At 39.6% G+C, this 16698-nt stretch overlaps 1 protein-coding gene across 1 annotated transcript in view; it reads left to right on the forward strand.

Annotated features, from left to right (window-relative positions):
• CEP89 (centrosomal protein 89kDa) overlaps positions 1-14638 on the forward strand; it is a 41817-nt gene extending 27179 nt beyond the window's left edge. The window contains exons 18-19 of the mRNA XM_009881416.1: positions 8517-8686; positions 14401-14638. Of these exons, the coding sequence (XP_009879718.1) occupies positions 8517-8686; positions 14401-14638 (408 nt within the window). The remainder of the gene's footprint in view (positions 1-8516; positions 8687-14400) is intronic.
• Positions 14639-16698: the final 2060 nt, after the last annotated feature.

A 16698-nucleotide genomic window follows, 5' to 3' on the forward strand; every position in this document is an offset into this window, starting at 1 on the left:
AAGACATAGAGTTAGACTGGAGGGAACAAAACTCACACACACAACACCTAGGGTCACTTTCTGAATCACTAGTAAATAGATCCCAAGAGGAAGGGAACTAAAGTAAAGAAATCCAAGCAGCCATACCAGTATTCTGGGTACATGCTTGCACAGCTTTGAAAAGAGATCTTGGTCCAGCCAACTCTGAGAACTGGGAGATACTGACTCGGTGTCATGATCAGCGTAGTAGTCTGAGGCACTGCTTCGACTGGGAGTCCTTGGGGAGTCTCTTTGTACTTCCATAATTGTAATTACTAAGCAGTCTGATGATCCATGGGAAGACCTTGAGGAAGCCAAGTTTTTTGGTGTTAAAACTACTTCTTTACAGTCTGAATTCCATGCTGTTTTGTCTTTTATTATGAGCTTGGACATAATGTTTGTATCACTGGGGAGTCCTTCAACTTCATCTTCACGCAACTCTGTCTCATGGCGGCAAAAGGGACAGCTAACGCAGGGAGATCCGTCTCCTATATGAAGTATTTTAGTCAAACATCTAGCACAAATTCTGTGAAGACAATCCAAGATTTTGGGCTTACGACTGTGAATAGTAAATCTCTGATAACAGATTTTGCACTCCAGTTCATCATCGGGCACCTTTTCCTCTCCTTCATTGCGAGTGTAATTCATCTTTAAATTAAACACACTGTCAAAAAGAAGTCAGATTATAACAACTTGTTTCATGGCTTATGAATCTCTGTTTGATAATAATTCTGTTAATGATAAGCTTTTAGTATCAATAGGTAGCAACAACCTTTATACTGAAGATACCTGGCATCTCCCACTGTAACTCCCCTCATTTTCCTGCAGCTTTACCAAACAGGCTGGCCTTAATTTTTTTCCTACCATCTTGCCACATATTGCATTCAGAGTACAAAATTGTTATTGGTGAAGAGAAAGCATTAAAGGTTTGTTCTTAGCACTTTCTAAACATTAAGGAAATGTGTATTTCAGAAATGCCTGTAACCATTGCATAGGTCACTCTCTGGATTCCTGGGAAGCAGTTGCACACTCCAGCACATTTGAATGAAACAAGGGTGCTTCCTCACCATGTTCCTATCAACGTTAATCTGGACTTAGGGAAAGGTGCTTTGGGTCTAACATCAGGAAGCCGTGGATTTATTGAAGTCTCACTGCATACGTGACTTTTCTGTCTGGAGAGTATTCTGCTTTGCAAGAATTTAAACTTTGCCATTTTGGGGCCCTTGAAAACTCAAGGAGCATTTCAGTTTTTGTGATGCAGCCAACGAAGAAACTACTTCTGTGGTTCTGTCAGTCCCAAAGATGGACCTTAACATGCAATTTGCCCCTTATTTTCACATCAAGTGAAGGCGAATAAAACTCAAGGGAGAAAGGTAAAGTCCACTTGAATATTTCTTACTTTTCACTGAGATGTTTGCACATTTCAGAACATCCAAGAGACGCTGGCTTGCTTTCATTATTCTAAACATATGCCTGGCCCACTGAAATGTTTTCAGTTTCAGTATGTAGTTTCTTTGGGTTGGCTCTGTAAATCTATCTTCCTCTACATTTAAAGAAACAACATTTCTCCCCTTTTTATATCTACAAACTTCAGTTATGAAAGGCAACTCAAGTATTTAACATCTACTCTGCTCTGTGTACTTTTTCATAAGACTGGAGTAGAAAGCATTAGAATTGGTTACTTTTCTTTTTTTAAGCGCTGTATTGGCAGGATCTGATCCTGGTCCTTCTGGCCAGAAGGGAAGACTGTGCTTACTAATTTGTATCCTGTTCCTGGAGAAGATACAGCCAAGGAAACTACATATAAAACCTGTATAATCAGTATTGCATTTAGGAGTCGATAAGTTGTCAGCAATAATTGTAAGAGTCCTTGACACATGAAACTTTTTATGACCGAAGTGAAATGATACTTAGATCTGGTTTTACAGCATCATTGTAGGTCCCTTCCAATTGAACTATTCTATTGAATTAAATATCAAGACAGAACCAGCAAATTACTATGTATAGAGCAGCTTCTATGTCCAAAAAAAAAAAAAAAGTTAAAATATATCTTATTTTCTTCCCCCAACGATTTCAGTATGAAAGGTTAGCATAACAATTACTTTTTTTGGTGGGTTGTTTTGTTGGCTTTTTTTTTTGCATTCAACCTTTAGAAGAGACACTTAGTTCTTAATGCCATGTTCATTTTGTCATCCATCTAGCCATTTGATTCTGTTTGGGTTGAGGTTTGTTCTAAGCAACCATTTAATGCCTACCTAGAAAAGGACCCACCTTCCTGGAATTTTTCCATAACCTTTTTCTAACCATGCCTGGTCTCAATCTTGGATATAACAATAGACCGAATGAGGCATTGCCACTAACTTCAGGAGATCCAGGATGTCACTCCTTAACAGAGGGGGGAACTTGAGAGGAGGGTTCTGTCTCTTGAGAAGATGCACAAATGTATTCTTTGCATCATGACCATCATATAATAGCGGATAATTTTATTTGAACATTTTAAATTTTATGTCTCTTACCAAGATTGTAATCATAATCGGAAAAAAAAGGAAGGTCTCTGAATCAGAACATGAGAACAGCATGTTAACCCTTCTGCCCTAACTCTTATCAAAGTTGCCAGAGGAACAGGGGTTAAAGTAAGGCCCCCTTGCACCTATTCCTCCCACCCACTGTTATCATCAATATGGGTAGCTGTGTCCTCCTCCTTACATGCAAACTTTGAGCAAAACCAACCAAACAGAAAACCCCACAAAACTACTTTTTTCCAAATTTTTAATTATAAGGCAGGATAACATGCTAAAGTATTCACCCGTATTTTTGTCCCAAGTTACCGATTGGGAAGTGCGAGGGCCCAGGCAGTACAATGTATAATACTGCAACACCTATTTTCCCTTCATTCCAGGACACGTTCAAGATCTTTCAGACTTTGTGATGTTAGCTGAAGTATACAAAGAATCCCTAAATGGGTCTTGTAAGTATATGTCATTATTTTGTATACTAGGTAACTTATTCCCCAGAGTTAACAGTGTTCACATAAGAAACAGGAATTATAACCAAAATTGAAAGGAAACGCATTCATCTTACTGATAAGGAAACATCATTAGTTATATATTCATTCACTGTAATCGTTTTAGAGGTATTTTCTAATATGCTTTAGTTAGCAACAGGCACTGTCTCTATCACAGCAAATTAGTTTTTCCTTGTGTCATCTAAATCAATGTGCTTCACTCTTGAGTGATGTCTGTGAGGATGACCAGCAGGCAGAAGTCACCTTTGGTCTCCACAGAAACATGCCTTCAGCTCTGGCAAGTGGCTTTTGCCTTAGTCAATCCCGTTTGAGCAGTGGATGGGAAATGCAAGAGTGCATTATTTCACTGCGTTCTCCACAGAAACAGAAACGAAAGAGCGCACTTTGCTCTTTCCTCTCCGTCTCAGTCAGAACGGACTGCTGGTTTGCCAGACAATCCTGGCCTGTAACTGCAGTAGAGTCATATAATGGTATCAAACCCCAAAAGTTAACAAACGTCCAATGTTGCAAAATGTTAACCCCTCTAAGACTTTTAAGAATTCCCCTTCCTATTTTCAGAGTTGAGCAAAGGCATGAGCCCTTAAAAAAAAAAAAAAAAGCTTACATATATTTTTTTTCCCCCTATATGAAAAAAAGGATTGTCCTTCAAGGATGATTATTTTAGTTTTTTAAGTTTTGTATGTTTGTTCCTTAAACCTTCTAAAAAGAACAACCCCTCACAGGTAAAGATCCTAACAGAAAATTTTTTAAGCACAAAGAGCAGTTTTATGAACTCAAAGATTCTTCTTAAAAAAAAAAAAAAAGTAGTCCTAGGTTCCTGCTAGAATATTTCTGGGGGTTTCCAAGCCAAATAATAAATTTAAATTGACAATTTCCGAATTAAGAGCAAACGACCATGCTAAGCCCCTCTAAATTATACTTGGTAGCTCAAATAGTTTGCAGAGAAACTACAATCCCCTTGTATGTAGAAAATTCCAAATTAGTAACTAGATACCAAAGTGATGAGTTGGATCAAAGCCTCAAATTTGTCACAACAACAAACTAAAAAATGTCATGTTTTCTACAGCAGGATTTTGCATAATTACGATTGCTAACAGGAATCGAATTAGGGGGGTTTTGTGTGTTCGGTTGTTAGGTCTGTGGGGGTTTTGTTTGTTTTATTTTCATTTTTTAACAACCCTTCATTTGTACAATAAAAAATACAGAAATTTGATTTGATTGCTGCTAGCAATGTGTAATCTCTAAAGTAAGAGATTGCACATGACAGCTTATCACTAAATTTATCTATTTTTAATGGATTTTTTTTTCCCAAAAGTATTAACTTAGCACATCTGAGATCTACTTGTACCTTCTTGAGGTAGAAGAAACTGCATGTATCAGAAAGTTTAGCAAGTGCCTTTGTTACTAGAGCTTGCACAGACTAGACAGTCTCTGCCAGGAGAGCAGTGGCATGTTATAAAGCAATGGAATTAAGAGTAAGCGTTTAGCATTAGCACATTTAAGGACCTTTTAAAACTTCAGGTTAAGTCTTTTGAACCTTGTAGGATAAACCTGCAATGTAACAAGACCAAATATTTCCTAAACGTTGCCTTGATGCTACAGCCCAATATTTGAGTTATTAATCTGTCCTACTATTGTAGCAGTGCTCTGTTTCATAAAATTAATAAAACTAAGTAACTTGCCGTGTTGCTTAGAAAATGGAAATTCAGCATTACTACATCTTCCCTCAGCCCTCAAAAGTTTGCTATTACCATGAGAAATCCCAATTTCTTAAAAAGAAGTTTCTTGCCTTCCTGGTTATAGAGATCTTGCAAATTTGACAGGTTCAACCTACAAGTTCAAAAAGCAGGTGGAAGATTAAACAAGTGAACTCGAGGCTTCTCCTGCATTTATGCAAATTCTGTTCTACATGGCAATAGAATACTTCATCATACCCCTCTTTAGGGCGGGAGAAGAGAATTAAGATATAAATAGGTTAAAGATAAACAGGTTACAGAAATAGAAGATAAGAATAAGTTAAAGAATAGTCTAAGATAAGAATAAGGAAATATCCTGTATAAAGTGATTCCTCTAGTGAGCTACTAAGCTTTAAGGTAATTCCAGCTTTAAATTTATTTCATAATATTGGATTAGTTTGCAAAGTGGTTTATGTTCATGGTGCTCATGAATGAAGTAAGACTCAAGTAATAGAAATTTCAATTTCCTTTTCTTGTGTCAATTTTATCTTACATTTCTAAACCAGAAAGTTCTGTTTACCTAATGGTAGATTATTTTTTGTCAAAGCAGATCTTGTACACACACAACTATGTCATACCTTTGGACGCTTAGCTTTAAAGTTTCTCTAGCATAAACAGCTTTTCCCTTTTTAATTGATTTCCCAACTATTTACCCTTCATCTGTGTGCCAGTATCAATCTGCAAATAAGTGAGCTTATTTACTGTGGCACATAATATCACAACTACAGATGAATATTTTCTTCATTTTCTTGGCTTTTGAATTTAAAAGTTTCTACATTTTGCCCACATCCTTTTCACAGAGACTGAGTAGAGGTTTTAAGAAACAGAAACAAACCCTTAGCAGACCAGAAATCTAGTGTTTGTGAGGAAACATTTTTTCTGTTAACACCACAATACTGTCAGATGTTCTTTCACTAAAACTTCTGAATATATAGGCTGTCACTTTTCGTCTGTCACGTCCAATTTTACTGGGAAGGTTGTAAGTATAAACAGTGCCTTTGCCTACTACTAAAAAGGGACTTCTCCCCCAGCCCCCCCAGTATATGACTTTTTACGCAGCCCTGAAGATAATTGTCTGTGATCTTAATTAACGTATTTTAGTTTTTAGTTGCCATGGGAGACAATTGGCAATGTTCCATGGCACCCAGTAAAAATTTCATCAGGGTTCCCATTACAGGGCTATTCTGTCAGGATCAGAATTATAACACTTTTTATAGAGACGGTGAGACAATTTTCTTCAGGTGGTACTTTGACTGATCTCTTTTGGAAGGGATGATACTAATTTTTACTGGTAAAGGACAGGAGAAAAACAATACATGATTGACAGAAAATAGCTTTGTTGCCTCAACAAGGATCTTGGCACCAGATCATTACACATATCACAGCCGCCAGCAGCCTACATTGGTAGAAATAATGTTTTGTTGGCTCTCTATCCAGAATTATCCAGTTTCCAGTTTATAATTAAGTACACGAGGTGTAAAAGAATTATGGTGCCCAAAACTACTTTAGAAGAATGTAAATTATGTCCTCGCCAGTTGCAGCTGCAGCATCCACAATCATGCCTCATCTTGGGTGCTTATGGTGTACCTGCAATGCCACGACCGCGGGCAGACTCCCCTTTTCAGCTCTAGAGGAAAGTATTGCCCGTTCCAGCCATGTGTGTTCATCCCCTTCCTGAAAACTGTCATCCCCACCAGTCTGATTACCGCTACGTGCTTTGCTTCAGAGAAAATTAATAGAGGTTGTGTTGCAGAACTGAAAGGTAGTAGCCTGCTGTGAAGGGTCTGTCAGTGCCGGCAGCTGCGCGTGCCCGTGTGCCCCAAACCACCCCGACCTGGCCCAGCTCCCTCGGGCCAGTACGGGGCAGGCTGGGCACTCCTCACCCGTACTGCTGAGTTCTGCTGAGACAGCTTACGCATTTCAAATAGACTCAGTTATAATCATAGAAGCGAGATCAGAACTGTGCATCCCTCATATCTAGTTTCATGCCCTAATCATTAGGTCAGAAAATGGTGTACTTTTGCCCTTTGTGCCCCATTGATTTTGCAACCGTTCTGCACGTGTGACACAGCTTCAGTTGGCAAATGAAGAGCCGGCACGCCACGCCAAGAGACAGCTGTGGGACATGTAGGACCACAGGCTGGAACCATCTCAGGCAGAGCGCAGCTTCAAGCACACACCTCCCTCCAGCTGGATGATCAATGACCACTAGATAAAAGATGGATTTCACCAATACCATTGGCTGCTTGCTTTATCAGCCTCTTATGTGTTAAAGGAGAGAGGAAGTTCTTTCCAGTTCTCTGAAATAATTATAGGCACCTGACCTCAGGAGAGAATTTCAGGTTCCGGATCCAGAGCTGGAGGAGGCATTTACGGACAGAGGTGAAAAGTTCAGCTGTTTTCCCATGCTCTGCGCTTCCTCTAGGCGAGCTCTAAGCACCACTCTGCTCAGAAGGAACGCGGTTACCTTCATCCTCCCATAGCGTTACAAGCATCTAACTACATTTGGAAGACTTCTCTGGGAATCTAAACAGTTGAGTGATGTGACTGGTTAACTTGCAGGTTAACCTGGGAAAACAGGGAAAAGCTAGGAAAAAAAACCTGGAAGTCAGCCTTAAATATGGAATGACTAACATTGTAGGTAAATATTATTATTTATCACTATCCTGTTACTTCCAGAAAATGAAACTCCAAAAGGACACATTTTATAAGAGCTAAAAAGGAAGCAGTTTGTGGAAAGGATTATATAGCTTGCAGCACATACTCAAAACTGCCTTTTTTTTTTTTCCTTCCTCCAAAAGGCATACTCTTTCTGCTTTGATTCAGATGAAGATAAAACCTTAGTGATTAACACCTTAGATAAAACTCGATATTAGCAAGACATAAATAGCAGTATTTTCAAAGATTCACCAAATAGTTTGCAGTTTTATTAAAGGAGGTGCTTCCATCCCAAAACCCTGTCCTGTAGCCTATATCGAACATCACATTTTGCAGATACAGTTAACAGTTTAAGCATTCTGTTTGTAATCACAAGAAAAAAGCTAATACTGGATAATACCTGTTGTTTTTGTCAAGAGCAGCGGCATGTAGAAATATATAACAATACACAAGCCACATTTTTCAGTTCCTTGTGTGCTTAGGTGATTTAATGGGGAAGTTCTTTCAGAAAGCAAAATCCCTTTGTACAAAAAGGATTTCTTGTTTTTGAGATTAGACCAATATATTTGACTATTATTGCCAGAAAGCAAAAAATCACTTGAGCTTCCCTGAACAGAAGGCACTATTATGTGAAGCAGCAAGTTATTTTAAAGCATGAAGCCACTCTTTTCTTCCTTTTAGTATTGAGATTAAACAACTAACAGAACACAAACACTTTTTCATGATACGCATTGATAAATATGACTTGGACAAGCAATGTGGTAAGCAACGTGCTGTGAAGTGTAGCTGTGCATCTTGGAAAGCAACCCCTTTTTATTGCAACCAGTTCTTTTCACTCGTAAGACAAACATACGGTATGGTATACACTCTACACACTGGTTTTATAGGCAGAACAAAGCACAAGGTTAATACCTTCAAATTAACAAATAGGTATTAAAAAAACCATAATGCATCCTACCTGACATGTTTAAGCAAGGCAGTGCTGATGTGAAGATCAAACTGCAAATTAGTATCTCTAGCTATTTCTTTCGTTGGTAGTGAGTTGTCCTTCTTTCTCCTATCATCTTTAACTCTTGCAGGTATATAAAAAGAAAGCAGCTGGGAAGCTTGGAGATATCAGTCTCAAAATGACTGAGCAGGAGAAGGAATTCGCCGGGAAGACTGCTCAGTACCAGCAAGAAATGCAGCATCTCCAGCGCCTGCTGCAAGACAAGCAGGAGAGCCTCGCTGAAGTGCTGCAGCAGAAAAGGTAAGTCAGTGGCGGCAGAAGCGACACAGTCAGACCTGGCAGGGAAAGGGGTGGGGGAGCCAATGGCACCCCGCCGCCAGCTCCGGCTTTTCATCACAGCCTCATGTGCTGTATTCTGGGTATCTTTCCTCACTCGTGTCTTAGCTGTACTGAAAATGCTGAAATGCTCCTCTTAATTCCGTCCTTCCCAGCTCCGAGAAACACCTTTTGAAGGAGGAATTTATTCTGGATGACTACTACTGTTCTCAAGACTTCTTCTTAAGAAGAGTATCAACCTGAGCCTAGTCTTTGATGATTTTGGGGGTGGGGGTGTCTATAAGTCATCAAGATATATGTTAATTATTTAATAGCATTTTCTGCTAAAGTCTGAAAATTTTGCCCTCCACAACGCTTAAGAGTTTTCAGAATAGTAGGAAATTAAAGCAGTCTAACGAGTACACATATGAGGGGTTTCCTTTTCAATCTGCCTTACTGTTCTGTTAATAAGTTACGTAGACTGGCTACGTGCAGAATAAAAAAAAAAAAAGAAAAAAAAGATAATTTAACAGATTTATACAAGATTATGACTGTCAGTCTTTAAATATCCTTTTAATATAGGGTTCTCTAAAGGTATTTTTCCCTTCTGGTAGTGGAAAGCTTCATAGCACATTCAAGTTATCAGCATACAGGAAAAACCTTTTACAACTGAAGAGAGGTAATTAAGCAATCATTTTGCAACTCATCTCTGCCATTGTGAAATAATAGATTTGAAGACAATAGAAAAGCAGGGCTTGGTACCACCTGAGCTATATCAGCACAGTTCCTCTCAATTACTTTATAGAGTGCTATTAAACATGTGTGAGTAGCTGGGAATTGTACAATGAACGTGCCACTAATCTCTAAAATTTGCATGAGAAAACAGTATTTTGACTATTCCACATTTCTCTGGAAGTAGTTATTTAGGATTTTTAACTAATTAAATGCCTTTCATACCTCTGGGCTCAGGTTACAATATTTTATAGTAGAGAACAGCTAGATAAAGAAAGAGGGTTTTTTAAACGTAGAATACAGCATAGTTCAAAGTCCATGGATCATTCAAAATTTACCTTTCTGGTCCCAGAGAAGGTAAATGAGATGACATAACACAGCCGTGTCAAATAATTAATTACACTTTCCATACAAAATTTATACAAAATCACTTTTTTCTCTTCAGTCTGAATTGACTCATTTTTCTTCAGTAAGCATACAAAATCAATACTTGCAGTTAACTTTAAGAAGCAAAATCTGCACCTGGAACGACACTATTTAACAATATGGTGATGAAGAAAAATGATTTATGGAAACACAAGATGAACCTCACAAATGTCATGCATTTCTGCAGTCTCTGACATTAATAAACAGTGTAACTGGGGACTGCCTTTTTCCGGTGGTAGTTAAGCCTTAACAGTGTTTATTAGAGTATAATACAACAAACACAACTCTGAAAGTAAAAAATAAAGTTTATGTTTGTCTTTCAAGCCCTATTTTGCTTCGTCATCTGCTATTTCCCTGCATCAGAGACGAACAGCCGCACCGTATCAGTCCGGACTACAGCAAACCCGGCTGACGGCAGGTCGGCCCCTTGCACAGTGCCAGCGAGCCCAGAGGTGGAGTTGCTGCAGACAGCACCGTGTTCAGAAGCAACGCTTGTTTAGACACAGTCGCGATATTCTTGTGCTTCCTCATTTTTGTTTCTTCTCTCATCGTTCTGTTTTTAACAAGGCTGCATCCAAACTAATGTGGGCTTCATAAAACATAACAAAGGTGACTTTCCTTTGACATTTTCTCCCCTCCTGCATCATCCTTCACCTGATGACAAAAATCAGAGGTTACACTACTTACCCATTGCGTCCAAGGGAACAGAATTTTTCCACTTGGTTTCCAAAAAGAAATGCATACAGAAGTATTTGTTCTTTTGATAAATAAAAGCTTTTAAAGCTTCTAAAGACAGGCAAATTTTACCTTCCTAGGAGCTGCTCTGTAGAACCTTCTCAATAATTACAGCCTTTGCTAGAGAATGCTGGAAATTCACAGCAACCTTTTGCCTAAAGCAACTGATGAGAAAGCAGGATCATTTTCTGTTCTTCAGGCAGCTGATAATCATAATGACATTTTTATTGTTTACAGTCTTGTGAGTCATCGTTATCACATACCTTTCCTTAAATGAAATGCATCGCCTGTGTCAGATATAAACAAAGTTGTTAATGTGGTTCCAGGGTAGAAAACCAGGTTCGTAAATGTCTCAAGTCTTATTTCACAGGATGCTTACCTTTATGGGTTTTCTAGGTCACAGTGTATTTCGTAAGTCTTCTGCAGAGGAACAGCACGTTGAGATAGTTACAGCTGCTGGACTTGGGGTGTTAAATGCAGCCTTGAAAGCCTTAGTGATGGAACTGCCTCGGACTGTCCTCCCAGGAGGGTCAGCGGTAGAAAAGCGTCGCAGCTGTGCACAGGCAAGGGAGGAGCTGTCTTACCTGTAAGGTTACATAGGAAATTGTAACCGTGGTAAAAAGTGTTCATCTTTGTGGTAAGGATTATTTAAACAAACTGTTACACAATAGATGAAAATGAATTCTTGAGCCAGCAGCCCAAATAATACTCTGCAATTATGGCTGAATTAATTTAGTTCAGTGAGGGCAGAAAGCGCTGTCTTTTGTAAAGAATAAGCTGCTTTCAGACTCTGCTTCTGTTAACATTTTCATCCTCAGATATCAGTACAGCACGGGCATTTTGCTTGCTCTCAACAAGGTATAAAACCTTACATTTTGGCTAGGTGAGGGGTTGAATGGAATTCTTATTTGTACTCATTTAAGTAACAACAGCCTATGTTCATGAGAAGCAAATTTAATGGTTTTTGCCTAAAGACATCTGGAAACAGGACACATTTACTGTGAGCACGTATCCAGTTTTAAATGCCAAGTGACAGACATGTTTGAAGAGGTGAAGCAACTGCTGTGGGCACAACGGAGTATCAACGGATACCTGTTAGGGTGGGACGTGTACAGGGCAATGCCACAGCAGTCGTAGTCGAGGACAGCGACGCTTTACTGAGCTTGAGGGTATTTCTGGTGAGACACACAAAAATGTAAGAGAAGGGTAGTGAGGGCCCTTGCCCCGTGAAGTAGGAGCAAGGAAATTTTGGTGTTGAGAAAAAAGTACAGACCATCAGGAGCTGTGGGAAGTGAGCTGCCAGGTAACCCCACTGCCCCGGAGAGCAGGGAGTTGTGCCGAGCAGCAGTAAACACACCCCCTCCCCAGCCTGTTCTGCCGAATGTATTTTGGATTGTGATCAGGTCAGAATTTTCAAACAAAAAAAAACCCACAGAGACAAAAGCGCCTTGTCTAACTACAGTTGGGTCATACCTGCTACGCCTGGCGGCTCTCCTGAAGAACAGCTGAGCTGTAAAAGCAGCGTGTTCTGCCACCCCGAGAAGGCTCATCTGTGACTGCGCACGCTGTGCCCAAAGCCGCGGCATCAGCACTGCGCGCCCCGGGCAGCAACACGCTCCCACGGCTCCTGCCACAGCAAAGTCAGTGAGCACCTGCAGATTCTGCACCTCAGCTCTTGTTTAAAAATCAGTCCTCCAAGAAGAGTTCAGATACACCACTACCTCTACAGGCATCTGTTCCTTTGCTACTGAAGTAATTTTAACTACGTGGATATTTTTTAAACTAATCCTTTTAAACTATTTTGTCTAAAATCGATGCAGTTGCCATTGAACTGAAGCATCCCATTTGTCAGGCATGCTGACAGCACTAAACTACCATTCACATTTCAGTGATCTTTAGTTTCATTTTCAAATTTTCTCTGCCTCAAGCTCATACAAGCATTAGCAACAGAACAATCTTTAAAAAAAAGTCTTGGTTTTAGAAATTAGCAGATGAAATGAAGCCTGGGTAAGGTTCTGCACTACAGTAAGGGTAAACCAGATTAAGCTCTTGAGTATTGCTATTAGACAGTAAGAGTGCTGTGCACACCTCACACAGACTCTGGTTGGAGAGAAGTGGCAACAGAGAAGAGGAGCTTGTCCCTGTGACAATAGAAAAGTTCATTTAAAAACAAAACAAGATGCTGAAAATGTTCCGAGATCACAATACAAAGGGCCAGAGTCACCCAACAGGCGAAACTCAGAACGGCTTGTTGGGGGAGCTCAGTCATGTAATTTTACTCTTTGTGCCTCACATCCCCCAAACCGTAAGCAGAGGATAACGATAATTGCCTTTGTAAAGCATTTTGAAGCATATACTGAGTAACTAGTAGAATCAGACATTCTTACCCCTGGCTCAAGGAGAAATACACTTTGTGAGAACAAAGTCATCTCAGCGTTGGTGTTTCAAAAGTGAGCGCTTCCTTCTCAATAGCTTTTTAGAGACTTGGCAGAAAGGGAAAGGTCCGGCTCATTCATGTGGCTTCTTGTGTTCTTGAGCAGAGTCTTGGGCTGCTCTTCACAACCGTACTGCTTTCACCTGCTTTCTTTTGCTCTAATTCCATTCTTAGTGGATAACGATCTCTTCCACTACCAAAAGTTCATTCCAAGCAATATGGACAAGGATAATCTCAATAAGGGTTTTTTCACCTTCCATCTCTATATCCAGCGGTGAGGTGAAACACAACATGAGCTAGTACTGTGTCTGCACCACTACTTACCGCTTCAGTCTCAGTGTTTCGGATCACAAAGGGCTCTCTAAGAGGTACTGATTATATATTTTCTAGTATACACCTTTTGCCAGAAACGTGGCCTGACAGCCACCCATAATCTCAATGCATTTCTGTGTTGCATTGATTTGTTTCTCATTTTTAGAGCTGGTATTCAGGAGAATTTGTGTAAAGGGCCGCCTCCGTCTAGCACTTCAGGTAGCGTCTTGAAGCGACAGTGTTAGAGCAGTCTACACCATTAAGATTTGTGCGCTCATTTTCTACACAAGAGCTTTCCTTTCCACTTCAAAGGATCTTGGTTTTCTGATTATTTTATATTTTGCCAAATACTAGAAGCGAGTCAGAGGAAACCCTAGAGCTTATTAACCTTGACCAAATATAACTTACTAAAAAGTCTGTTGCTGGAATACACTGCATTATTAAATCCTGTTAGTTGCCATGTTTGAAAAATAACCTTTTTCTTGAGAAAAACATTAAATAATTCATTAATTTATGCTCGGGCAGTTAGAGAAATCGGCCCATAAGGTTATAATGCCTTAAGGACTGTCCTTCACTATCTGTGACTCCCCCCACCAAAAAAAACCCAACCATTTACACCACTTCTGTTTGACCTCCACGAAGAGGCACAAGCTCAGCGCAGCGTCTGATGCTCGGTCTCATCAGACATTTTTAGCCTCTGAGGGGAGACGCGGAACTCCTGGCACGTGGCAGAAGGGGTGTGCGAGACAGACACTGCCATCACGAGGGAGCCCGATTCAGGGGACAGCAGCAGTCAGGCTAGTTGGATCTCGCAGGCACTGCTGTTTTGTGTGGACTTAATCCAACTTATTACACAGGTCCAAATCTTTTTTTTCTGATCATATCCTCTCTGACATTACATTTAGTGGGCTTTTTTTAAAAACAAAGGAGGAACTAATGTCAATCACATAATTTCAAGCATCTAAATACATGCATTTTATAATTTGCTTGTCCACATACCTTAATTACATACTGCTGAAAAGTGTTTTTAAAATTAGGATTTCTCTTCATTTTTTTCTAGGAAAGCGGAAGGGGAACTTGAAATGATCTGGGAATCCACATCCAAAGAAAACAGGAGAATGAGAGAACTCTTAGATAAAACCCTGGGGAAGAACAACATGTGGAGCACTGTCACAGTTCATGAGCCACACTTAGATGAAAGCTTTCAGAAGGACCTAGTTTATGGACATGAATTTAGTTATTGTGATGTGAAACCTTCATCCCCTACTAAAAATGAAGTTCAACAAGAATCTCAGTGATAAGAGTAAAGATGCATTACGCATCTCATCCAAGAGAGAGAACTCAGTGCCTGAATTTTCCTTTTTCAACAGCGCAAGATGTAATGGAACATTTACCCCCTTCAAAACTACTGTATTTTTAGTGTCATCAAAATGACAGCAGCATATTCTCCAGCTGTACCACCAGTAGTATAAATTTAGCCTAAAATATGACTTTGGGTTGGTTTTGGTTTTGAAGAAAAGGCTATTCCTTGTTAAGGCAAAGCTCTAAGTTAACATAAAAAGACAAGTATCCAGTTAACAAGATAAAAGAATTAGTAAGTTTGGCATTTCAGCGCAGACACACACTTGGAACTGCATATGTAAATGATGTAAATGTTATTCTCATCTGTTTTTAATTGTCCTTTTGAATATGCCGCAAGATTTTGTAAAAACAAACTTCACAAAGAAGAAACTATCATATTGGTAGTTCTTTCGAAATAGAAATGAGATTTTCAAAACTCTCTCAATGTTGTCTTAACTGTTCTTCTACTCAAGTAAACTGGGAATCCTGGAATTACGCTTCTACCACATCTGCTTCCCATTTTCACAGCTCTCACGTAAGAGCAGGTTTTCCTACATGGTTCAAAGGACAGCACTTCAACAGTGACACTCTAACACTGTGTTCCAAAAATGCTACAATTGCTTTTTCATTTGCGTGTCATTAAAACATCGTGTTAAACTTTAAATGAGCTAACATTTAATCAGATCCCTGGGAGATTATCCATACTCAGTTTCCACATCAGTTGCAGCAAAACTGAGAAAACACGATGCCCCATGGATGAAAAAAGTACTTTTGTGGCTCAGAACCACTTTTTGGGCAGACCAAAAAAAAATCCTATAAAAAGATATTTTAAATCCATATGTACCAATCACCCATTTGACAGTCTTGGATAGTAAAATCTTGGAATCTTTTCAGATTAACAAAAGCAAACACATTTGCAAGAGTGTCAAGTATTGTTCAAATAGAATTAATGTTTAGACAGGTGCTTCTCTCCAATTCCTTCTGACAGTTAAGAAAGAAACTAATTTTCTCTTCCTACTTTTTGAACAGCTAAGAGAACTGGTCTTCCCTTAAGTCTCTTTCAGATGAAAGATAAATCTTTGTCTCTGGATGGTTTTCACCATGCATTAACACACTTGTTTAGTACATTTCTGTGTACAAAAAGCACATTAAATAATGTTTATTGCAGACCACCAATTTTAGGATTAGAAAAAACATAAAAGACAGGCATTACACATATAAATATTCTTTTTAAAAAGCCCATTTTTTTATTAAAACATAACATTTAGACACACAAGTTAAAAAAAAAAAAAAACGCAACAAAACAAACAGAAAAATCTTTAGAAGCACAGGAGAAGGCCATCCCCATGGCTCGAAAAGCGAGCCGACAGGGAAGAAGACCAGCCTGGCTAAATAGAGAGCTTTGGCTGGACCTCAAGAACAAAAGGAAAGCTTATATTCTCTGGAAATGGGGGTTGGCATCTTATGAGGATTATCAAGATATAACAAAGCTATGTAGGGGGAAAATTAGAAGGGCCAAAGCTCAATCAGAACTCAGCTTGGCCACTGCAGTTAAAGAAAATAAAAAGAGATTCTTTCAGTATATCAATAGGAAAAGGAAGACTGGGGAAAATGTAGGCCCACTGATGAATGAGACGGGTGCCCTTGTGGCGGAAGACACAGAAAAGGCAGAGTTACTGAATGCCTTCTTTTCTTCGGTCTTCACTGCTAAAGCTGTCCCTCACGAATCCCATACCCTGGAGGCAAGGGGGAAGGTGTGGAGAGAGGAAGGTTTTCCCTCAGTTGAGGAGGACCGGGTCAGAGACCACTTGACCAAGCTGGACATTCGTAAGTCCATGGGCCCTGATGGGATGCACCCACGAGTGCTGAGAGAGGGGGCAGATGTTATTGCTAGACCAGTCTCCATCGTCTTTGAAAGGTCATGGGGAACAGGAGAGGTGACTGAGGACTGGAGGAAGGCCAACATCTCTCCAATCTTCAAAAAAGGCAAGAAGGAGGACCCAGGGAACTACAGACC

This window comes from Charadrius vociferus, unplaced genomic scaffold (genome assembly GCF_000708025.1).
Source record: "Charadrius vociferus isolate BGI_N301 unplaced genomic scaffold, ASM70802v2 scaffold553, whole genome shotgun sequence".
Classification (NCBI taxonomy): Eukaryota; Metazoa; Chordata; class Aves; order Charadriiformes; family Charadriidae; genus Charadrius; species Charadrius vociferus.